This window comes from Haemorhous mexicanus, chromosome 29 (assembly GCF_027477595.1).
Source record: "Haemorhous mexicanus isolate bHaeMex1 chromosome 29, bHaeMex1.pri, whole genome shotgun sequence".
NCBI classification, from domain to species: domain Eukaryota; kingdom Metazoa; phylum Chordata; class Aves; order Passeriformes; family Fringillidae; genus Haemorhous; species Haemorhous mexicanus.
In genome coordinates, this window is record NC_082369.1 from 2,478,727 (window position 1) to 2,503,675 (window position 24,949).

At 55.2% G+C, this 24,949-nt stretch overlaps 1 protein-coding gene across 10 annotated transcripts in view; it reads right to left on the minus strand.

The window, feature by feature from the left end:
• TCF3 (transcription factor 3) overlaps positions 1–24,949 on the minus strand; it is an 81,962-nt gene that overhangs the window by 22,101 nt on the left and 34,912 nt on the right. For 6 of the 10 annotated variants that reach the window (XM_059870167.1, XM_059870168.1, XM_059870166.1 and 3 more), the window contains exons 4-8: positions 17,640–17,713; positions 16,535–16,631; positions 7,185–7,252; positions 4,220–4,349; positions 2,579–2,628 (exon numbers count right to left, since the gene is read on the minus strand). In XM_059870167.1, coding sequence (XP_059726150.1) covers positions 2,579–2,628; positions 4,220–4,349; positions 7,185–7,252; positions 16,535–16,631; positions 17,640–17,713 — 419 coding nt within the window. The remainder of the gene's footprint in view (positions 1–2,578; positions 2,629–4,219; positions 4,350–7,184; positions 7,253–16,534; positions 16,632–17,639; positions 17,714–24,949) is intronic. The other 4 variants (XM_059870172.1, XM_059870165.1, XM_059870173.1 and 1 more) reach the window with 2 other exon arrangements.

Below are 24,949 nucleotides of genomic sequence, written 5' to 3' on the forward strand. Positions count from 1 at the left end.
TCAGGAGCCCGAGAGATGCAGGGAGGCTCCAAGGGGTTCCATGCCTTGAGGGCAGTCCCAAGTCAGCACCTACTGCATAGAATCATGGAATGGTTTGGGCTGAAAAGGACCTCAAAGCCCATCCAGTGCCATCCCCTGCCATGGCAGGGACACCTCCCACTGTCCCAGGCTGCTCAAAGCCTCGTCCTGCCTGGCCTTGGGCACTGCCAGGGATCCAGGGGCAGCCCCAGCTGCTCTGGGCACGGTGTACCAGAGCCTCTCCACCCTCCCAGGGAACAATTCCTACCCAAGATCCCATCCAGCCCTGCCCTTCAACTCTTTGAGCCCCTTTGGGCCTTGCAAGGGGCTCTGAGCTCTGCCTGGAGCCTTCTCTTGTCCAGGTGAGCACCCCCAGCTCTCCCAGCCTGGCTCCAGAGCAGAGGGGCTCCAGCCCTCGGAGCATCTCTGTGGCCTCCTTGAGACAGAAGCACTGAGCTCAAGGGCCCTGGCCTCTCAGCACAGCTCCTCTGTGCCTGTCCCTGCCTGGCATCGCTGCTCACACCCCCTGAACCGCTCTCACTGCCTTTGGCATCACTCCCTGCTCACCCACCCACCCTCAGCTCCTGCAGCCGCTGACCTCGGCGAATTTTCAAAGCAGCTCGGGAATTACAGATTAAAGCACTTCATTTGAATAAGATGCTGATTAACCTATTTATTTTGCACGGGGTCCAGCGATAACACGGGGCGGGCTCCTGCATGGGCGAGTCAGACAAGAAAGAGCCTTTGATCCGCTGCCTTTGAGGCCACTCCTGCCTCACACTTCTCCTGCTGCCTAGGCACAGATCTGTCTCCCCAGGTGTGGAAGTTCAAAAACAAACCAGGAAGCTGCAGCTCCCAGCACAGGGAGGGTGAGGGAAAGAGGCAGAACCAGCCCGTGCTCTGAAAACCGGAGCTTTGGCATCAAGGGGCAGCTGAGGCAACAGCCAGGGCAGAGACAGAGATTTAGGTTGGATGTTGGGGAAAAATTCCTTCCTGGCAGAGGTTTCCCACAGAAGCTGTGGCTGCCCCTGTTTCCCTGGAAGTGTCCAAGGCCAGGCTGGATGGGGCTTTAACACCCTGGGACAGTGGAGGGTGCCTCTGGCCATGGCAGAGGTGGCACTGGATGAACTTTAATGTCCCTGCCAACCCAAACCATTCCATGATCCTATGAAAGGCTGGAGTGCAGGAGTCATTCAGACACAGGGAAGGGGCTGAACTGTGGCAAATGCCAAGCAGCTCTTCCTGTGGGAATCAGGGCCCTCCAGGGCTCTGCCAGCAGGATGGGCCAAGCCCCAGCACTTTGAAATTTGAGGCCAATAAAGGCCATTTGTTGGGGCGATGTTTTCCCCACGTCGACTGGGGTTTAAAGCTCCAAATTTCCCACAGAAACTCGAGGCGGTGACACAGATTGTGACTCAAGCAGGTTTTCCCTGTCAAAACACAAACTCTCAGAGCGGGTTTCTGCCTCACGTGGATCCACACGGACCCTCCAACACTCCCAGGTCTGCGAGCCCAAGCTGGCAAGGTCTCGGTGCCCTCCCCTCCCTCTATCCTCCAGAACCAGCACCTCGGGGTCCAATCCCAAAGGCCGAGCCTGTGGTGCAGGTTCCAGCTGTGCACCAGCAGCCAGGGAATGCCACAGCAGGGATTTCCCCCAGGGAGGGGGGTGTTCCCTGGGGAACGGGGCAGCGTCACACCGGCTTTGGCAGAGACTGAGGGCACGTCTCCAGCACAGCCCCGGGCTGGGCACAGAGCCCAATGGGACAGAGCCGTCCCCCTCCAAGCACGCAAACATTCCAGCCAGGAATGCAGCCCCGGCCGCCAGACAGCTCCCGTGTTCCTGCAGGAACCCTGCAGCCTGCTCCAATTAGCTTTCCTGGAGATCCCATTACTAGCAGCCACAAAGACATTGTTCAGTTTATTCCCTTGGAACAGCCGCGGGAGCAGGGATAGCGTATTCCTGCAGGCTGCTCAGCTTTCCTATAAAGCAGCGCACACCTGGAGCGGGCTCAGCTGCCTGCCCCCAGCGCAAGTGAGAAACCCGAGCCCGCGGTGTCTCCTTTCACCCGGACATAGCGGCAAACACAGCCCGGGCTGCGGGCCACGGCTCCTTCCCGGGAGCTCCCCATCGCTTCCCCGTTCTCCCGCACGGGAATTCCCTTCCCCACCCCGCTGCAATCCCAGCCCGCGATGCATGCAGGGTCCTGGTTGCCGGCGTCTTTAGTTTGGGAGAAATCCTGCAAAGTTTGTGAATTTTTAGATTGGCACCCCAGTGTGGGCCAGTGCGAGTGGCCCCAAATTGAGGCCATCTTCCATGGGAAAAAGGATAATTTCCCCAGGGTCTGGGTATCAGCTCAGAAGTGGCTTTTGGGGCTCTAACAGCAGGCAGGGTCCTAGCTGCTGGCAGCTTTGGTTTGGGAGAAATCCTGCAAAGTTTGCAGATGTTGCCATCAGCAGCTGTTGGCCAGTTTGGGGCTGCAGGCACCTAGCAGTTTTGGGGCACAGGGAGCAGGGATGGCTCCCAGGGCACAGGGAATGGGAACACCCTGCTGCCACTTACCGAGGAGGGGAGTCCAGGAGGCACCTTCCGAACCTTTTTGGGCTGTCCATCTGCAGCAGACAAGAGAGGATCTGAGTTTTCAAGGGGGTTAGAGGGTGGAGAAACGAGCTGCAGCAAAACTCTCTGGAGTTGGAAACTGCAGGTACAGAGAGGGCTGAGATCCCAAATGTCTCGTGCCCGAGGAAGCATCAGCAGTGAAAATGTCCAAGGATGAGCCTCTACAAATCCTGTCTGCTCCCTTTGGGGGCAGGTTTCACACCCACACAGAGATCCCAGGACAGGAAGGGCTTGTTGGGAGAGACTGAGCCCATAAATATAACAACATTTAATGTTAAAACCCCTCATTGGGGCTTTTTTTGGAAACACTTTTAACTTGAAGTGGGTTTGTGGAGAGAAGATGCAGAAAGGGAACACATACAGGGCTGGGTTGTATTTTCATTTGCTTCCTACACAGGAATAGACTTGAGAAAGCTTTACTGCTGCAGAAGGCAGGAATGTGCTTCCCAGGGACAGACCCCAGCCCATCCCTCCAGTTCCAGCTCTGGAGGGGACACAGTGTCCTGAGGGAAGGGGACAGTTCAGGGAGGTGGTGGGGAAACATCCAGAAATGGCTCAAGGGGATGCACTGGCTAAATTTTTTTAAAACATCTGTTTTTCATAATTATTATTTTTATAACCATTTTCCATAATTTTTTATTAATTTTCATAATTATTTAAAAAAAAATTTCATAATTAAGGAAAGCCCTGGCTGGGGGTGCAGGGGGCTAACACAGCAACCTGCCAAGCCAGGAACTCTGCTGAAATGTATCTCCAGAGCAGAAATTCATCCCACGGAATGCTACAGAATCATTTTCTAGGCTGAAGTGGCAGCACCAGAGTAGGTGCCCTTTTCTGAAAAGCACTGAAAAATGCACCCATCACTGGGTCACTTCTGGTTTCACTCGTTGGGGAAAGCCCAAAATAGCAGCAGGAAAGTGGCTCTGGAGGGTGCAGGGGGAACTGTGACGAGAAACACCAGTTCTGGGGAACTGGAGCTTGTGTTCCCTCTGAAGTTAAACTCACACCTGACCCCAGCCTTTGGTAAAAGCTTATTCCCAGCTCCATCCAGACACGGGCAAGCCCTGCTTGGGAACAGCAGAGTAGGGAGGGAGAGCTCCTGGAGCAAACAATCCCTGGGTCCCAGGCATAGCTCCAGCACCTCCTGCTGCCTCCTACACCCTGCTCCTGCCAGTCCTGCCTGCTGCAGCTCCAGGAGGGCCAACAGCCACAGAAACAGCCTCCTCGGCAGCCCGGGGTTTGCCAGGAAGGACGAGTGATGTGCAGTGTGGCTGGAGGTGTTTTTACAAGAACCTCAAGCCACTTGCTGCTTTCAGCTAATCTGGCATTTTCCAGAAAGAGGGAATTTGTACCTGACTCTGAGCTCCCCTTTTCTGAGGTTAGATATCTCTATATATAAAAGAGATATTTATATGAATTCCCTCCCCAAAAAAGAGCAAACACCAGATTCATGCCAGGGGCACACGTGGCAACATCAGTCCCTCATTCCCAGCATCAATGTCCTCATTCCTAAAGGCAGGTCTGACGAGGGCACCTGCCCAGGTGGCATGGTGGCACCCAGGGGAGACGCAGTCAGTCACTCACCTATGCTGCTCTCAGCACCTCTCCTGCGAGGATTGTTGGGGTAAGAAAAATACTGAGACCCCCCTTTGCCCCCGGTGGGGGAAAGCGTGCTCGGGCTGGCGATTCCCATCTCGCTGGGCAGGAAACCAGGCTGCAAACAAGGAGAGAGAAAAGCCCTTCCATGGAATTACACTGGAAAACGACTCACTGGGAGAGAACAGAGCTGCTTTGAGCCACCTTCACACCAATTCAGCTGAGGGGAAAAATAAACACGAGCCAAGGGGCCAGGAGGGAAAGTAAATCCGTAAATATGGGGGTGGAGGTGTGGGAATAGGTGTGGAGGAACAAAAGAGGCTTTCAGCTTGTGCTTTCCTGCTGGACCCCAGCAAGGAACCTCTGCAAACCAGGGATGCAAACCAGCAGGTGCCATGGTGGGGGACATTGTGGTCCTACAGTCACCTTGTAGGTGGCATGGTGGGGGACACTGTGGTCCCACGGTCACCTTGCGGGTGCCGTGGTAGGACCAGTGTGGTCCCATGCTCACCTTGATGTCCAGGAGGACAGCATGAGCCCCATGTCACCAGCCCATGTCGTGGCCAGTGCCGTGGAATGGCACTGCCACTGCTCAGGGTGGTTTTCTCATGAGTTTAATCAGGAAAAAGCCAAATCCCTCTTTGTAAAGCCAGGAAACTCCTCCCTCTGTTTATCCCAGCTGACCTTGGGCACGCTGGGAAGCAGCAGAGCCAGAGCCCAGGGTGCTCCCTCCTGGGATGGAGCCCCTCTCACCTCAGGAGGAAGTTCAGTGTATTTATGTGGAATTGCACAGGGCTGCCAAAGGGCCCTCAAGTCCCAAAAGCTCAGCTTTGACCCATCTTCCGAGGGCAACACATGGAAATAAAGGAGGATTTCAGGCTTTTGAGAAACTGGAAAAAAACCCCTTTGCTTTCAAACTCTGTCTCCTCCAGAAAGGGGTCAGGGAGGGAAAAAGGAGCTCGTGTGTTCACAGCTGGTGACATTCCTGCAATCTGTTCCACTGCTCAGGTTTCCTCTGCTCCGGAGCCGCTCTGTGCGCGGCCAAGGAAAGCACCCGGAGGGATCCCGGGAGCTGCTGCCCTGCTCCTCCTGCAGGCAGGAGACACACTGGGACTTTGAGCAATTTCCCAGAGAAAGGGGTTTTCTTCCCATTTCCTCTGCCACGGGATGCCCCAGGAGATGGTTCAGGGTTAAACAAAGGGGAAATGCCCTGCCAGCTCTACCCTGCCAGAGCAGGGCATTTCTGGGCAAGAACCTGATCCCCATCCAGGGCATCTCCACCAGACAATTTTTCATCTTTTCAAAAACAAAACAAAAAAAAGAAGTCAACCCCCCTTACTCCCCCAAACTGGAGCCAGAAGCAACAACTGCTCTGGGGGCCACAGAGGCTCCACTGGCCTCCCCCCACCCCCACAAGGGGGTTTTGTCTCCTCTCCACCTCAAGTGGGATTTGCCACCCGAACCCGAGCCCTGTGTCCGCCTCTCCCGGGGCCTCTCCCAGCCATTTGCCCCCCCATTTCTGTTACCTTATATTCCCCCTCCTCCACGAAAGCCCAGCAAAACCATCACATCCAAAAGCAACACTTGGCACCGGGCCCAGTTTTCTTTGAGCAGCTTCAGTGGTAAATGAAATCCACTCTGGCACAGCCAGCACAGCTGCTCCAGCAAAGGAAACATCCTCACTTCAGAGAGGAGGAAATTATGACAAATTTGTGTAAAATTAAAACATGTAATATGTGTGTGTGTACATGGATAACATAAAAGCTGTCCGGCCAAAAGCTCCTCCCTTGGCTCCAGTGCTGGGACTGCTTCCCCAGGGCCAGGCCGGGCACTGAGGGGGCACTTGGAGCCACACATCAAAGGGAGGTGCTCACTCCTTCCCGAAAAACTATTTCTGTTTGCTGCTGGCAGCAGGGGAGGTTATCTCAGGGCTGCTCTGCTGTGTTCCAAGCTCAGACTGACACCTCTGGTATTCCCCACAGGAAGCAAAGCTGTTCCCCCCCAGCAGAGCCCTGGGGTTCACATGGGGTGACCCAACAGGGCTCGGCTGTGTCTGCAAGAGGTGGCTCTGGTGTGCTGGGTCCCTTCCAGGATTGTGGAGATCATGGAGTGACAGAAGGATTTGTGTTGGGAGAGACAAAGTTCATCCAGTTCCATCTCCTGCCATGCCCAGGGACACCTTCCATCATCCCAGGCTGCTCCCAGCCCTGTCCAGCCTGGCCTTGGGCACTGCCAGGGATCCAGGGGCAGCCCCAGCTGCTCTGGGCACCCTGGGCCAGGGCCTGCCCACCCTCCCAGGGAACAATTCCTCATTCCCAAGATCCCATCCAGCCCTGCCCTCTGGCAGTGGGAGCCATTCCCTGGGTCCTGTCCCTCCAGGTCTTGTCCCCAGTCCCTCTGCAGCTCTCCTGGAGCCCCTTCAGGCCCTGCCAGGGGCTCTGAGCTCTCCCTGGAGCCTTCTCTTGTCCAGGGGAGCACCCCCAGCTCTCCCAGCCTGGCTCCAGAGCAGAGGGGCTCCAGCCCTTGCAGCATCTCCCTGGCCTCCTCTGGCCTGGCTCCAGCAGCTCCACGTCCTCCTGCTGCTGGCCCAAGGCTGGACAGAGAGCTCCTGCTGCAGGTCCTGCACCAACAGCCCCACCATAAAACCAAAGCTCCACCTGACAGTCACTCAAATGAGGAGCAACAATAACAAAATGAGCAAGGCTGAAGAAGATTGGGAAAGAAGTGAGAGGTTGCTACAACCAACATTTTCCAACCTCTGACAACTCCTCTGAGCCAGCAGCACACAACAATATGAGCCCCCAACACTCCACAGAGGTTTTGGAGCAGAGCAGAGGCTCCCAGGACCTCGTGCATGGAGATGAGATGGAAATCCAGGCTGGTTTCATTACCAGACTCTCACTCTCAGGAGCCAGTAAATGAAGCAGAAAATCTCACTGCATTTTATCATTACCTGATTTAGTCCTGGCATCCCTGTGTCTCTTCCAAACGTGGAGTATGAGGCTCTTTCACTGCTCTTCCCTGCAGAAGGAGAAGAGAAATAACAAGGTTTGGGGTAAGAAGGAAGTGAAGGGTTTTTTTTTTTGCCACCAGGCACCTAGATCCTGCCAAGGGACAAATCCTGTTCCCATAAGGCAGCTCACCCTGCCCTCCCATGAAGGGACAGCCTGAAAAGCTTGTGCTAAAGCAGGAGCTGCTTTAAGTTCACTGAGAGCAGGTCCAAAACCCCCAAAAACCCAGAGCTGCAGTGGCACAGAAGAGTGTTTGTGGCCATGGAAAGTGGCAGTGTCAGCCCACAGCCAAAAGCTCCCTGCAGACACCGAGGCCCGGCTGGACTTGGCAGGGGCAGGGGCAGGGCTGGAGCATACCAAGGGCCAGGACAAGCGACAGACCCTGGGGGTGCCTTCCAGACAGCAGGAAATGCAATCCCAGCCAACGAGAGCTGAGCTCCTGCTCTGCACAGGGCACTGGGCACCTTCTGCCCCTCTCCTGGGGGAGGTTCAACTTCCCAAAACCTGCTGCTCCTCACAGCCAGCTGGGATCTGTGGGCACAGCCCCGTGCCACCAGTGTCCCTGTGAAGTTATCCCAGAAGGATTTGAGGTGGAAAGAAACCTAAAGCCCATCCAGTGCCACCCACTTAAATGGCAGGGACACCTTCCACTGTCCCAGGTTGCTCCAAGCCCCATCCAACATGGCCTGGAACACTTCCAGGGATCCAGGGGCAGCCCCAGCTGCTCTGGGCACCCTGGGCCAGGGCCTGCCCACCCTCCCAGGGAACAATTCCTGCCCAAGATCCCATCCAGCCCTGCCCTCTGGCAGTGGGAAGCCATTCTGCCTTGTCCAGGCACTCAGGATCAATGAGGGCTTCTCTCACAACCACCTGACCCTGCACACATGCAGCTGAAAATAAAGTTTTTAAAGGCCAAAAAAAAAAAGGAGCCCAGACACTGTCTGGGATGTTCCCTCTCCAAAACATCCTGGCACTCTCCTGCCTCATGGTCACCGCCTTGGGCACAGCATGGCCCCAGCCAGCAGCACCCAGGGGTGCCAGGGCAGCAAAGGACACAAGGAAGGGAGAAGGGAATGGTTCAGTGCTGTGCCTACAGTGTCCTTTGGGATTCTCTCCATCCCTCTAAACAAAAGCAGATACTCCTCTAGTGGGGAACAGGCACTCCACCAGCCCTCACCCCCAGACCCGTCCTGAAAAGGGGATCACAGATCACATCCTGCCTGTGGTCTGGCTTAGTGAGCAAAATTGGGAGGGGCAGGATTTTGCCAATCTGCTTAGCCTAAAGCCAGCCCCAAGGCCACTAAGATGCAGGTTAATGCACTGGGGCGACGCTGGGCTGGCAGGACCCTCCCCACACCACTAAGAGGTTTTGGGGAGCAGATCAACAGCGGAGGGGAAGCAAAAATGCCTCAAACCATCCCCCCTGAAGCCCAGGGCCCAGAGACCAGAGAATGCCAGAGTGATTTGGGTTGAAAGGGATTTTAAAGCCCATTTCATTCCAGCCCCTGCCATGGCAGAGATACCTTCCACCATCCCAGGTTCCTCCAAGCCCCATCCAGCCTGGCCTTGGACACTTCCAGGGATCCAGGGGCAGCCACATCTGGAACCCCTGGGCAGGGGCTGGACTCACGGACCTGTGGGTCCCTTCCAGCTCAGGATATTCGAGGATTCTATCATTCCTGTGCCAGATGGGAAGAGAGAGGAGGCTGCTCATTTTGCAACCTTACCATGGAGGTCATGAACTCAGCCCAAAAATTTTAGAGTGGATTCCCCCACTATGACCCCCACACCCCAGACCCCCATTCCTGCTGGGAAGGTCCTGGCACAGCTCAGCCTCCCCTCCCTCCATGCAGTGACAGCAGGAGGCTCTGGGTGCTGCTGCCATTTCCTTTCAGAGGCTTAAATGTTAAGTAAACAAAGGTCAGAATGTCAGAGAATGGATCTCCTAAATGACCTAATTTCTAAAAGAGCTTAAAAGCTCGATCCACTGCAGCACCAGCCACGGGCACAAAGGACACAGCAGGTTGTGGCATCAGGCAGGTTCTGATTACTCCTAAAGCAGAGGAAAAGCAGGGTAATGCCAGGAGGGGTTGGCTGGACAGCAGCAGCCAGGTCTCACATCGGATAACACACTGCAGCTTCCCTGTGTGACTGCAGTGGGGAATCACAGAATGCTTTGAGTTGGAAGGGACCTTAAAGCTCATCCAGTTCCACCCCTGCCATGGGTAGGGGCCCCTTCCACTGTCAAGGGTGCTCCAAACCCCATCCAGCAGCCTCTGCCATCACCAGAGAACTTGGGCTGAACCAGGGGGCTCCTGGATGTGTGTGGGAAAGTGAAGGGACACTGGGCAATCCCCAACCATGTCGTGTTTAACAGGGCAAGTGTCAGATCCTGCCCAGGGATGGGGCAGCCCTGGGTGCAGGGAGAGACTGGCAATGAGAGGCTGGAGAGCAGCACTGTGGGAAGGGACCTGGGGGTCCTGGTCAGTCCCAAGTTGGATCTGAGTCACTGCTGTGTCCTGGCAGCCCAAAGGGCCACCCTGTCCTGGAGGGCACCAGGCCCAGGGAGGGATTGTCCCACTCTGCTCTGCCCTGGGGCAGCCTCACCTCCAGTGCTGGGGGCACTTTGGGCACCACAAGATCAGAAGGATCCAAAGCTGGTGGAGAGTGCCCAAAGGAGGGACACGGAGCTGGGGAAGGGGCTGAGGAGCAGCTGAGGGCACTTGGCTCCTTCAGCTGGAGCACAGCAGACTGAGGGGAGGCTCCTGGGGGGCTGCAGCTCCTCCCCAGGGGAGGCACAGGGCCAGGGGCTGAGCTCTGGGAGAGGGACAGGAGGCCAGGAAGGGCTGGAGTTGGGCCAGGGCTTGGCATGGAGCTCAGGGCAAGGTTCTTCCCCCCAAGGGTGCTGGGCACTGCCCAGGCTCCCCAGGGAATGGTCCCAAGGCTGCCAGAGCTCCAGGAGCTCTCAGGGCTGCTCAGGGTGGGGGTGTTGGGGTGGCTGTGCAGGGACAGGGGCTGCTCTGATGATCCCTGTGGGTCCCTTCCAGCTCAGAATATTCCAGGATTTTGTGAACCCACTGCAGCTCTGCACTGGTCCAAACCCACAACCTTTTCTGGATGTCTCTCATTCCTCACTCATCATCTGCTGCACCCTTGAGTCCGTGGGTGCCCCATGGGATGGGGGACATTGGCAAAGAGAGGGCAGCCCTGGCCAGTCCCACCTCCTGCACCCTCCATCATCACATAACAAGGGAAAAAGCAGTAAAAAAACTCAGCACAAGAGATTTTACATTTAACTGTCTATGAAAACAAGGCAGAAGGAAGAATGACACCTTTATGGATTGGAATGTACCTAAGCCTGCTGAAATTCAAAAGGTGCACAAGCTGGGCAAGGAAAGGCTGACCTTGCCAGCAGAAGGAGCTGTGTCTGTGGGCATGCAGATGGCACAGGTGGCAAGCCCAGACCCACCCTGTCACCCCTTGGCAACCACAGCCCAAGGCACCAACCAGGAAAGGTGGCAAAGCCCCAGGAAGGAGGAAAGGACCAGGATGGAGACAAGTCTCAGTAACTTGGGAAGAACCTACCAGGAATCTCCCCAAACCCCACCTTGCTCCCAGGAGAATTACTGAAATCCTGCAGATGGACATGAAGGGATCTTGTGGGAGGAAGAGGAGAAGATAGAGGGAATAGATAGATCCTCAAAGAGGAAAGGGATTTCCTTTGGAAAGGAGGTGAAGCACAGTGGAGGCACCTTGAGTCATTGCACCCACACACTGGCTGAGAGCATTCAGCATTTCCAGATCTTCCTGGCATCCCCCTCCTGCCTTTCCCCCTGCCAGCTCCTTCTCCTGCCCCCCATCTGCTTGTGCTGCCTCCAGTCCTGCCTAAGGAGCCTTTCCCAGCCTTTCTCCTCTCCCAGCATGTTCCTTCTTGCAGGATCTGGCTGTGTGGGGCTCTGGGAAGCCTCCCCCAGTCCTGCCCTCACCCAGGGCTTTTCCAGAGGAACCCCCCACGCTGTTTGTGCCACTCCTCCAGTGCACATCTGCTTCTGAGCTTGGAGATGAGGTGGAAAAATATAAACTGTTCTCCCCAGAGGTTCCCACCCACTCTGGCAGTGTCAGGGATTGGCTTTGGCACCCTGGATCAGGGCAGCATCTCACCTCCACTGGAGCAAACTGCTTTTAAATAATAAATCATGGGTTGCCATTTTTCTCACAGACCACAGAATCACAGAACAGCCCAAGTTGGAAGGGATCCACAGGGATCATCGAAGTCCAAGTCCTGGCCCTGCCCTTGACAGGCCAAGAAAAACTATTTAAATGCTGCCTACAAGTTTTTCCAGCATCCACTGGCAGAACCAGTGCCCCCACATCACCCCAGCCCCAGCACAGCCACCACCCACCATGCACCTCCCCCAGCCCCACACTGCTAATTCCATTAGAATTCCATTAGAATTCTGGCCTGGGGGAAAAGGGGAGGCAAAACACAGCCAGGGATTTAAAAGGGGGAGGAAAAAAAGAAGTTAAAAAACCAGGAGCAGCGACCACCCCCTGATTAAACCCATTGTCCAGGAAGACCCCAATCTACAGTCACTGACAATACCCACCCGATTAGGAACACTGCTCTGAAAGGCAGCTAATTACTAGAAATAATTACTAGAAAGAAATCTGTTATGGCTTATCAGTTTCCTTGCTGTTTAACCACCCCACTCCCCGCCTGTCCCTGCTGAAGAGGAATGGTAAATTGTGAAATTGGCGACTAAGAAAAGCCCTCCTCACCCTCCTCATCCTCTGGGATGAGCCGAGCTGGTTTGTCAGTGTGGTGTCCTGGCACCGACCTGGGACAGCCAGGGATGCTCCTGTCACCTCTCCCCACTCCAGGCTGGGCAGCTCAGAACTCCCCAGGAGGTTCCTTGTCCTCCAGGAGCAGCACCAAAGGCTCAAAGCTGGGAAACTTGGAGGAGAGAGCAATAGAGGGCTCAGACATTGGTCCTGCACCTGCTCACCTGGTTCAAAGCCCCCAACCCAGCAGCCTGGGATGCTTCTCATTCAGAGCACTGATGGTGTTTCCATTCAGGGGTTTAGAATCATGGAATCCTGGAATATCCTGAGCTGGAAGGGACCCTCAGGGATCATCACAGCAGCCCCTGTCCCTGCACAGCCACCCCAACAATCCCACCCTGAGCAGCCCTGAGAGCTCCTGGAGCTCTGGCAGCCTTGGGACCATTCCCTGGGGAGCCTGGGCAGTGCCCAGCACCCTTGGGGGGAAGAACCTTGCCCTGAGCTCCATGCCAAGCCCTGGCCCAGCTCCAGCCCTTCCTGGCCTCCTGTCCCTGTCCCAGAGCTCAGCCCCTGCCCCTGTGCCTCCCCTTGGGAGGAGCTGCAGCCCCCCAGGAGCCTCCCCTCAGTCTGCTGTGCTCCAGCTGAAGGAGCCAAGTGCCCTCAGCTGCTCCTCAGCCCCTTCCCCAGCTCCGTGTCCCTCCTTTGAAAACTTTCTAATTTATTTTCTTATTGTTTTGACAAATTTAGGTTATTCCATCCAGTGCAACACAGCCCAGAGGTCCCTGCCCAGTCCGTCCTGAGGGGCTCTGGTTTTCCCCATCACCTGTGGAGCTGAAGCTGTGGCTGAGGCAGTAACTGAAGATTCCCCTCACACTGTGCCTTTAATGAGAGCAGGAGGGGCATCAGCCTGTGGGAGCCCTGGCTGGGGGGAGCATCTCCCCCAGGAGCTGTGTCAGGGCAGCCCCTCCTGGCTCTGTGCTGAAGGCGCTTCCTAAAACCAAGCTCCCATCGTGTCCCACGTTCATCCAAAGAACATCCATGAGCTTAAACTCAACAGCTGAGCAGAATTCAGTGCTTTGCCTTTCAAACTGCTTCTGGATCAGGTGTGCACCCTGTGATCCAGAAGGTCACCACTCTGAGACTAGGCTGGACTGGGGTGAGGAGCAGTGACTGTCTCTCCCTGGGGCCACTGCAGGGAACAACAGGGATTAAATCAGAGCTTTGTACTCCCCCACCTCCACCCCAGGGGCTGAGCAGCCCCTTCCTCACTGCCCCTGGGAGGGGACTCAGGCTGGGGAGGGGGACCCTGAACAGGGGAAGAGGGCTTGGGCTGGGGGGACACCAAAGGGCCGAACCAGGACAGGAACAAAGGGCAGGGATGCAGCCTGCAGGGGTTTCAGGGATGTGCTGGCAGTGTCCTGCTTCCCTCAAACTCAGACCTGCCTTCCTTCTCTCCTGGGCCAGGCAGATCCCTCCAGCCCTGCTTATCCCACAGAGTTTGCTGCCTATCATGGAGTTTGTGACACCAGCTCCCAGCAAGGAAGGACAGAAATCTGGATGGACACATTCCACAGCTCCCTTAGCCAAAGGGCCACTCCACCCTGCAGCCTCCCAGTTTCTCTCCTTGCTCCCTGCTCCTGTCAGATCAGTCTGAGTGGTGACAGGACTTATGCAGGAGGGTGAGCACTGGCTGCATCTGGGATCCCCCTCAGGATCTCCAGGGCCTCAAAGTGCCACCAGACTGCAGGGGCAGGGGAAGGCTCCACCCTGGAAGGGATGTGATCACAGCTTCAAAGCTCAGGCTGGCAGGAGCTCCTCAGCCCACCAAAGACTAGTCAGAGCACAGCCTCCTTTTCCACGTGGAAAAATGAGACAAGAAATCACCATTTGCTCAATTTCTTCAACAAGTGCTGCCTGCTGTAGTGTCCCTTTGCTGGGGAAAGTGCTCCCTGTCCCTAAAGCCCATCCCCAGAGGATAGGGGGCTGTAGCCTGGCCCTGGGACATGCACAGACTGCAGGAACACAAAATCCAAAGGATGGGGGTCCCAGGAGGAACCACCATCACCCTGAGTGCTCAGAGCCCCAGTGCTGACTTTGGGGGGCCCCTTCAGCTCAGCCTTCCTCTCTACTGGCCCAACCCACCATTGCCAACAGAGAGCATCCAGGCTGCTCCCAAAATGGTTCTTCCCACAGCTCCTGATCCTCCTTGAAGAAATAGAGGTTGAGTGGGAAAGAGATAAAAATTCTGATCTTGGAGAAGGGCTTAGATGTTTCACACGCCTTTCATCCATCAACAACCCCAACATGGTCATCCTCATCTGCTCCCTCCACCTCCTCAGATTTTGAAATTCCCTGGTTCCACTCAACCACTCCATTAACATGAAATTCCCTCCCTGAGGGGCACCTTGCTGGCAACCAGGGCCCAGCAGACAGGAGGACACATTTCCAGAACCCCCCTTTCCCTCCCATTTTTCCTCTGCTTCTACAGAAGCATTATTTTATTTTCCTGCCTGTCCTCTCCCTTATCCCTTTGAAATTTGCCACTCTAAAAGTTTTCAGAAGCAGCTTGGAGAAGAGGAAGAGAAAATTCCACCCCTGCACTTCCCCATGCCCTTCCTTTCCAGCACATGAGCAAAGAAGTAGGTTTAGATTGGATACTGGGAAGAAATTGCTGGCTCTGAGGCTGGGCAGGCCCTGGCCCAGGGTGCCCAGAGCAGCTGGGGCTACCCTTGGATCCCTGGCAGTGCCCAAGGCCAGGCTGGACAGGGCTGAGAGCAGCCTGGAACAGTGGAAGGTGTCTCTGCCATGGCAGGGGTGGCACTGGATGAGATTTGAGGTCCCTTCCCACCCAAAGCACTCTGTGATTCTTTGATTATACAAAGAAAATTGATTAATGTATTTTGGAACCTGCTCCCAGAATCGATGCTTTCTACTTTAACCACATTCAATTTTAGAAACAAAAGGGACTTGGAAATGTGAGGAACCTTTCCCCCCTGCTTGTTCCCTACCTTAGTGGTGGAGCTTCTGGTGCTGCCCCTGACCCCCCTGGGGAGACACAGCCCCTTGAGCCTGGGGTCAGAGTGGGGCCACAGTCCTGCTGGTCACAGGGTCAGTGCTCACCCTGGGCCCCCAGAGCCACTGGAATCCCCCAGGGAGGCCCCATGTGCCAGGAACAGGTCGGGCTCGCAGGGAGCCTCGGCTTGGAGAGGCAGCCAGAGGCGTCTTCCCCGCACACATCAAAGGGGAAACCTCCGTGTTCCTCCCCAGGCAGCTCCTTCTCAGCTGGAAACTCTCAGGGCTGCCTTGGCCCCAGGTGTGGGATGGGATGGGCTGGGATGGGTCCCCCCACGCACATCCCCCCCGAGCCCCGCTGAGCTGCAGCAAGGCTCTCCTGTCCTACCCAAAAACTCCTCTGTGCTCCACTGACATCCTCCCGGGGCACAGAGGGAGAAGGAAGATCCTCCCTTGCAGACGGAAAGGGGGAGCTGCTCAGAAAGGCTCTTCCCCTGCACAGATCCCCAAGGGACACCCAAACACTGTCCCCAACAGCACAAAGGGTGAAAGGGGGAGGCAGAGCTCACAGTGAGCCCCAAGCCCTGACCCAGGCCAGGAGGGGCCAACATGTGGCTGCTCCTGTCCCAGCACAACCCTGCTCTGCTCTTCCCCTTTGCCACCACATCCACAGGGGGGATTTTGTGTTGGGGAATTTTCTGTTTCAAACAAAATTCCCTTTTCTTACCCCTCTCTTTTAACCCTGCCCCGGCCCCACTCCTTCCACATGTGCTGGAGCATTTTAACCACCCCTGCGTGGGCAAAGATGGGGAGGACTAACCCCAATTCCTGACCTAATGCCATTAGAGCTCTCTAAGCCCTCCAGGAGGGATATTTTCTGCTCTTAATCTCCCCTCCCACCCCTGAGCTGGGAGAGGTGACTGGGCGAATGGTCACACGCATCCAGTCACACGGGATCACCATCCCTGAGCTCCTCACGCTGCCTGCCTGGAGCTGGAGATGGAGGGGCCAGACAAGACTGCTGGAGCCTGGCAGGATATGGGAAGAGGTCCCTCTAAGTCCCACTGCAGCAAAGGGAGCACCCCCAGCTCTCTGGCAAGTGACACAGCCACCAGCCCCTTGGATGTCACAGTCACCCAGGGGGTCTGGTTGGAAGTGACCATGGTGGGATCATCTGGTGCCACCTCTCCACACAAGTAGGGTCATCCCAAATCCTTAAATCCTCAACAATAAGCAACTCTTCCACCCCTAATTCCCAGCTCCCAGGAGCACACAGCCTATCCTGGGGGGCATCAACCTGGAGGTGACACCCCTGCCTCAAGGTGCTACCATACACAAAAAACAGCTGGCACAGCTGGCACTGATGGAACCCTCTGGGTACCACCTCCCTGGACCACAGCTTGGAGAACACCTGGAGCAGGTCCAGCACAGGGAACATCAACTCCCCCAGCACGTGTCCCCTGGCCTGGGGAGCTGGCAGGCAGCTGCAGGCACTCACCCACGAGTCCAGCTCCCAGGAACGGTGACGAGGAGATGCTGTTGTGGGATGGCAGGTCCCGGTGCTCTCCGTAGTGGGGGCCTTCACCATAGCTCTGCTGGGACAACAGGTGACAGTCACACACAGCAGGGGGACAAAACACAAGACTGGCAGGGCCCAGCCTCCCCCAGGAAGGGGCAAAGCCAAAGGCTCCTTGTGAAAAGGTCACGGGAAGGATTTTATCCTTGTGCCAAGGGAGAGCTGGGCAGTGCAGAGGCCGTTGGGAGGGAAAATGGCAAGAGGGGACATGGAACCGTGCTTTGCTCCATGCTGACAGCTCTTTGACACCCACCAGGCAAGAGCCAGGCAGCCCCTCCCTGAACCAGGGGGGTGAAGGGGAAAGGAAAAGGCTGGATAAATATAAATATGTATTTTTAGATATATTTATATAAATACATAAATTCTAAATATACAAATGAGAGTTGACATGACATCCCCCAGCTCTGCTGCTGATGGGAGGGGAGGGAAAGGTGCCATTGCAAAAATGAATCACACAAACCCATTAAAACAAAAATTACACAATTTCCATGAAGTTTGTGCATTTCTGTCTTCCCATACTCAGGCCCCAGTTTTGAGTGTTGCAGCCTCAACTCCTTCCCTGCAAAACCTTCCCAAGTTCTCCATGCCCCAGACAATGTGGTGGATTGCAGGGATTCCCTCCTCAGGCTCCCAAAGTTTTGTGGGGTGGACGCTCAGGAAGCTTTGCCATCAGATGGGATCACTCAACCCACTCAGATCCCTTGACCCACCCATCTGTGTTTCCTCTGGGGACCTGTCCCACCCCCTGGGTCCCCTCTCCCCACACCAACACTGGGTGCAGGGAGGGAGATGCCTGAGCAGCCACAGGAGCCCATCCCAGTGCAGGTCTGGGAGAGGTTTTTGGAAGAGAAACTTCAAGGCAGCAAAGCCTAGGGAGAATGGGATGGGGAACACCCTAGAGAGTTCACAGAACCCATGTCCAAAATGGGGCAAGAAAAGCTGTTCCAGGGTTAGATCTGGCTCTGAAAGGCCTGGGAAAGACCCTGTTTGTTTTGGTTGGAGCTTGGTGTTTGCGCTTTGTCCTTACCCTTCCTTGGTCAAACGTGGAGCTGTTTTGATCTGCCGTTCCCCAGGAACCTGATCCTGGCCTTTCATCCAAGCCTACCGAAAAACAGGAAGAACAAAGGTTACTCTTTGCTTTATCAGCAAAGCCTCAAAGGTGTTCTTGTAAAATTAACTCTTCCTTCTACAAACAAAACAATATTTTCATTAATAAACCACTTCCAGTTGGCGTGACCGAGCCTCCCCTCTGCCTCCTCACCTTCCCACTCTCACTGGGAGTTATTCCACAAACTTCAAAGCACATCCCACCACAGCCTGGAAATGGTTCAAAACATGGGACAGTGGGAAGAGGAGAAACAAGTATTTTAACTCCTTTATTCCAGAGAGCACCCACGAACCTCCTTCCCCCGGAGAGCGGCAGTGAAAGGGACTGAGCTATAAATCAAAACCACATTGCATCCATTTGATTGCTCCAGCAGGACTTGAATTTTGCCCATGGTGATGCAAGATCATGGGCCACACTCTATTCAACCTGGGCAGAGTGAAAGAGTGCCCAGAGGTGAAATCCTCAGGTGGGAATTGCTGGGGGTCCAACATTACAGAGTCACCTGTCCAGGGCTGCTCTTTCAGCCCCCCAAGGTCCCCCTGAGGAAGTGGGGCCATCAGAGCACACCCCCACCCAGCCTTCTCAGCTTTAGCCCTCCCCGAGTATCCTCAGCACAAAGGGATCCAGCCCAAAGCAGCAGAGGAGCAGGCAGAAGGTTTTGCAATGTTTCTGCACTGGCTGTGGTTGGCGTTCGGCTCCTTTCATCCTCTGCCAAGTCCACGCAGGCGGCACCTCCGGGGCTGCACCCAGGGCACTGGGAGAACATGGAATGGTTTGGGCTGGGAGGGACCTCACTCAGCTCATCCCACCCCTGCCTTGGGCAGGAACACCTTCCACCATCCAGCCTGGCCTTGGGCACTGCCAGGGATCCAGGGGCAGCCCCAGCTGCTCTGGGCACCCTGTGCCAGGGCCTGCCCACCCTGCCAGGGAACAATTCCTGCCCAAGATCCCATCCAGCCCTGCCCTCTGGCAGTGGGAGCCATTCCCTGGGTCCTGTCCCTCCAGGCCTTGTCCCCAGTCCCTCTCCAGCTCTCCTGGAGCCCCTTCAGTGAGTTGGGAATGTCCACCATGACACAAAAACCTTGGGATGTTGCATCAGCACAGCTCTTACAGTTCCAGCTGATACCACAACCACACAGACGGAACCTTCTGGAAAACAGCCTCGACCTGACTCAGCTGCAGGATCTCTGACTGTGCTGCTCCATCTCCTGCTCCAGTGGGTGACCAGGGGCTGGGGAGCAGCAGTTGGTGTTCTAAGGGGGCAAATCCAGGGATTTGAGAGGGTCTGGGCAGGGTGGGGGCATCCATCATCTTTTGAGGTGCTGCACAAACACTGTGAACTCTGCTGGGTTGGACAGAAGAAATTCCAGATCCGCAGAAGGCTGAGAGTGAGGGTGAACCAGCCATGGACACTTCCCAACCCATGGACACCCTCTGTCCCCACCAGGGGCATACTGGTGTGACACCAGGCTCTCCCAGCAGCATCGCCCTGTGGCAGCGCCAGGGCCCTGTGGCTCTCTGGGGACCCGTCCTGTGATGGTTCTTCCAACGGGGGATGGCACCTCCAGGAGCCCCAGGATGCCCTTTTGGGAGCAGGGAGCTGAGTGGCAGCAAGGATGGGGGGCAGGGGGTCAGGGCTCACCCCCATTTTGCTTGGCAAAGCTGATTATTATGGCAAACATGCCTCAGATTTGTCTCCTCCGCTCCCCTCACTGTTCATTTAACCAGAAACTTCTTTCAAATTACATCCTTCTATTTCTGTGCCTTTGTGTTAATCATTTCCCCAGAGAATTGGTGTTTAATTGTTGTCTAATTTGCATAATTATGCATATTAATCTTCACACCTAATGAATATTCATAACTCTCATTTAGATTTTGTTTTCTAATCAAAAATTTCCAATGTGATTACTGTGCAGAGCAGGGATAAGCCTCTAATAATACCTTGGATACTAGGGAGAATTACTGCCAATTCTCCCACCTCCTACTTCCTAGAATAAACTTTTGCTTTGCTAATGTGTTTTTCCAAAGCAATTCATCTGCAATCCCTGCAAACCCTGGTGAGGCAGGAGGCAGAAACGCTCCTTTGAGTCATTTTGCTGTCACGGGTGATTTTAAAGCTCCCCAAGGGTCGGGGAGAAGACATGAGCAGGATCAGCAGCCTCGGACATGGTTGGAAAAATGGTCCCTTCAGGCTGGAAGGACAAGGACTGCAGCACCACAGTCCCCATGAGGAACCCCAGGAGCCTCAGAGGCAGAGGGGAAGCCAAGGCGTGGGGGTCCAGACCCTCCCACCCACCCCTGCCCCACGCAGGATGGGCTTTGGGGGTCCTGGGGCACCCTGGATCACCGTGACTTCTCCCACAGCCCTCAGTCCTGCCACCACCCCAACAGCAGAGCAGCATTCCCAGGCCAGAGTATGCCTGGAGAGGATGTTCAGGAGACTCTGGAGAGAGATAGGGGGCCTGGAAGACCAGGGAAATTTTCCTCATGTTGTGGAGTCTTCCTCCCTTGAATGTCCCTTCAGATATTCTCTCGAGTTATGCTAAAACAGTCTGGACACAATCCTGTGCCCTGTGAGATGGGCCCAGATGAGCCACTGTGGTCCTTCCAACCTCCTCCCCTCTGGGATTCTGTGCCAAAATTCCTGAAAAATAAAAGTAAACCCTTGCCTGGTCTCCCCAAGGAGGGGAGGAGAGGAGACAGCAAGTGGCACAGGGGGCAAAGGCTGAGGGTGAGGGTCACACATCCTCTGGACAAGGACACACCCCTGGCACGAGCTGCTGCACCCTGTGGTGCCACCACCATGGCACAGAGCCTGGGGAGGGCAAACCCCTGAGTGCTCCAACAGTAACTGAAGAGGATGAGCCACTCATCCGGAGCAAGGGCAGGTCCCCAGCCCCTCCTTGGCCCCTTTCTGACCCCAAATGGGGTCACAGCAAACCAAGCCTTTCTTTCAGGAATAAATTCCTCCCTGCGAAGGTGGGGGGGCCCTGGCACAGGGTGCCCAGAGCAGCTGTGGCTGCCCCTGGATCCCAAGGCCAGGCTGGGGGGGGAGGGGGGCTTGGAGCAACCTGGGCGAGTGGAAGGTGTCCCTGCCATGGCAGGGGGTGGAACTGGGTGGGCTTTAAGGTCCCTCCCAACCCAAACAAGTCTGGGATTCTGGGATTCTATAACCCCCAAGGAAACGCAAAAGGTTTTTTGTACCCTTCCAGGTAGTTCCTGTGGCTGCCAAGGTGAAGTGAGGTTCCACTCTCCCACCAAAGCAGCAAGAGCATCCCAAGGTTCTGAAAGCACCTCTGAATGTGCCCATGCCAGCTCTGTCTGATGTCTCCTGGAAAATAAAGTCTTGCACCTTCCCCAAGCTGCAGCTACTGGCTCGAAAAGTGACAGCAAAAAATCTCCCTATTTTCAGCACCTGCAGGTGTTTTAGGAATTCAGGGATTTCTGGGATGAAGCCAGGAAAAAGCAGACTGCCCTCTTTCAATGTCTGGCATCTGTCCTACATTCCCTGCCAGCCCACTCTCCCCTCCCTTGTAGATACTCCTAAGGATCTACAATTTGGCAGCAAATGCCCTTAGCCAGCCCTGCAAAACCCCAGTGTCTGGCCATGGGCAGGTGTGTCTGGCAAAGCTCCCATCAGCAGGGTTTGCTCCACTCACAAAGCCCCTGGGCACAATGTCACCCAAACACAGTCCCACAGCCTTGCTCTGGGAACACAGAGCAGCCAGGCTGGACATGAGTGGAGGGAGAGGAAGGAGAAGGGGGGGAAGAGAGGGAAGTTGGGGTGGGAAGGACAGGGCTTAGCAGTCCCAGGGCTCATCCAAGGGCACCCCAGCATCTGCAAAGGTGACCCAGGTGCCCAGGAAGGGTCAGAGGCACTTTGGGGCACCTGGGAATGTGTTTCCTGCCTCTGGGCATTGCCCAGGAGCTGCCTCAGGTGAGATGGAGATCCCCTGAGAATCTTCTGGACCCCAACTGCTCCATACTTGTGGACACATCTGCTGTCTTAAAAAACCCACAGGGCTGGCAAAAACCCCCATAAATCCAAGTCACCAAAGAGAGATTATGGCCAAAGGGCCACAGAGATGCTCTGAGAGCAGGAGCCCCTCTGCTCTGGAGCCAGGCTGGGAGAGCTGGGGGTGCTCCCCTGGACAAGAGAAGGCTCCAGGGAGAGCTCAGAGCCCCTGGCAGGGCCTGAAGGGGCTGCAGGAGAGCTGGAGAGGGACTGGGGACAAGGCCTGGAGGGACAGGACCCAGGGAATGGCTCCCACTGCCAGAGGGCAGGGCTGGATGGGATCTTGGGCAGGAATTGTTCCCTGGCAGGGTGGGCAGGCCCTGGCCCAGGGTGCCCAGAGCAGCTGGGGCTGCCCCTGGATCCCTGGCAGTGCCCAAGGCCAGGCTGGACAGGGCTGGGAGCAGTCTGGGACAGTGGAAGGTGTCCCTTCCAAGACAGGGGGTGGCACTGGATGAGCTTTAAGGTCTTTCCCAACCCAAACCTTTCTGGGATTTTGTGATTCTGTGGCTGAAAACTCCATTGGCACTGAGCTGAATTCTGTCTGCATAAGGGAGCTCCATCCTGGCAGGGCTTGGCTTTGCCACCCTTCCAGTGCTCTCCCACCCTGAGGTGTGTGAATTTTGGAGACACCCACGTGCCCATGCTGCTGGCAGGAGCCAAGTTGATTTTAAAATAACCCCATTTCCCAGCTACCCAAGTTAAGGCACACTTTCCAATTGAGAAATGACAAAAATAGGAGCTACCTCCTCTCTCCATTAATACAGTTATTAAACTGAGTACAGATTAATTGTGCATTTTAATAACCCTGAGCATGAATATTCATAACACATTTCTTGCTCATGTTCTAATTAAAACATACTAATAGAATAAGATGTAGCTGTCAGACAGACATTTTTTTTCCTCACGGTTTTCCTGCCACAGCCAAGAAGAGCTGATAGACAAGAGCTGTCCTAAGCTTCAGCAGGGATAAAAATAATTTAACCACATTTAGGCTCAGAAAAAGCATCCTTAGTGCAGCAATGAGCCCTAGTAAAGGCTATGGACAAGTGTCCAGTGTCACAGAGCCATGACAGCTGTTCCCATCCAGGAGGAATGGAACCACTTTGGACACACAGCTCTGACAAGAAAGCACAGGAGAGTGACAGGAAAGGGGACCTGTTTTACCTAAAAGAGAACAGATTTACCTCAGATACTGGGAGGAAATTCTCCCCTGGCAGGGTGGGCAGGCCCTGGCCCTGGGTGCCCAGAGCAGCTGTGGCTGCCCCTGGATCCCTGAAAGTGTCCCAGACCAGGCTGGACAGGGCTTGGAGCAGCCTAGGACAGTGGAAGGTGTCCCTGCCATGGCAGGGGTGGCACTGGATGGGCTTTAATGTCTCTCCACCCCAAACTGTTCCAGGATTCTGTGTAAAAGCATTGAAAGGGGGCAGGGTTTTACAATCCATCCCACATTCCACATCCTTCCAGCTCAGCTCCCAGCCTGTGCCTTCCAGCTGCCCTGGAGAGCCTGCCCTGGTTTCAACAACCAGAGCCCCCAGACCCATCTGGGCAGAGGTGCTGGTCCGTGTGCCCTGAGCTCTGAACCCCAGTCTGAGCACAGCACTTGGAGATGGTGTGGGAGGGAATGTGGCCCTGGAGGCTCTGACCACCTGGACACAGGCAAGGACCCCACAACCTTTGTGTGAATGGGACAGGGTCAGGAGTTGGTCTCCATGGTCCTTGTGTGTCCCCAGCTCAGGATATTCCAGGATTCTGTGAAAGGTCTTTTAGAACAAGCTTAGTCCCTAACAATTGCCTTGCTCAAAGCAAAGCTCAAGGGGTGTGCAGCCATCTCTCTGGATCCAGAGGACATGCAGGGATGGAGAATGGCATGTTTTGCTCCTGAACCCTCTCAGATATCATTTGTAAAGTAAATACAGAGTTTTTGCTCTTAAATCCTGTCCCAAGAGATACCCTGAGGAGAAGATGCAGTGCTGGAAAGCTGCAGTGCTTGCTGCAGGCTCAAATCATGGAAAGGTTGGGTGGGAAGGGACCTCAAAGCCCACACAGTGCCACCCCTGCCATGGCCAGGGACACCTTCCACTATCCCAAGCCCCATCCAGCCTGGCCTGGAACACTTCCAGGGATCCAGGGGCAGCCCCAGCTGCTCTGGGCACCCTGTGCCAGGGCCTGCCCACCCTTCCAGGGAGGAATTTCTGGGATTTCTTCCTGTGACTCGAAATGTCTCAAAGGCACCTTGTTTTCACTTGTCAGGAGCAGAAGGCAGAGAGGGACCCTCCCAGCAGCCCCAGGGGTGACACTGGGGGACACTGCTGGTGTCTCTGTGCTGCTGGAGCTGTGACTGAGCCAGGCTCAGCCTTTCCCTCCCCCTGGCCTCCACAATCTGCCCTCCCTAATCTGATTCCAGCAAAACGACTGGGCCAGACTTGCTGCTTTTTTTTTTTTTTTTTTTTTTAAATTCTATTAAAAATATTTAGGCCAAATCCCTCCTGTGGCTGGAGGAGGTTTGGAAGCAACTGTGGCTGCCATGAAGGTGCATCTTCCATCCTCAAGAGAGACCACACAATGCCAATGGTGGGGATTTGAGGGCCAGGAGGGAAATTCCAGCTCTGCAGCCACAGCCCAAGTGTTGGAGCAGGACAAGGATGTGGTGGCAGCTGGGAGTAAAAACCCCAGAGCCAGCAGCTTTTCCAGCTCATGGAATACTTAGATCCATGGAATGGTTTGGGTTGGAAGGAACCTTAAAGACCACCTAGTTCCAAACAGCCTGCCATGGTTATTTAAGGCAAAGAAGCCCAACTCCACCTGCCTCCCTCGGGGGTGGAACAGCACAAGCCACCACAGACAGTGCCACCGGTGCCACTGTAATTTGATTTGAAGCAGAGGTGACAGAAGGCTGCTTGATAAACACTTCCAAATTAAGCAGCTTTGTGTGCTAATCGCTCTGGCAATCAGCCCCACAGCAAAATCTCTGCTAAAAGGGATTGGAAATCAATAAAATTAGTTGACTAGTAATTAGCTTTAGTCTCAGGAAAACCAGCAAAGTTGTTTTTCCTGAGGAGAGTTTGCTCCACTCAGTGAGGAACAACCCACCCTGGCACCCCCCAGGAACAGCTCTGAGGTGCTGGCACAGCCCCTGCAAGGGAGAAGGGGATGCTGGAAGCAGCTCCCAGAATTCCTGTTTATTTACCAGCCCCATCCACCCCCAAATAGGAAA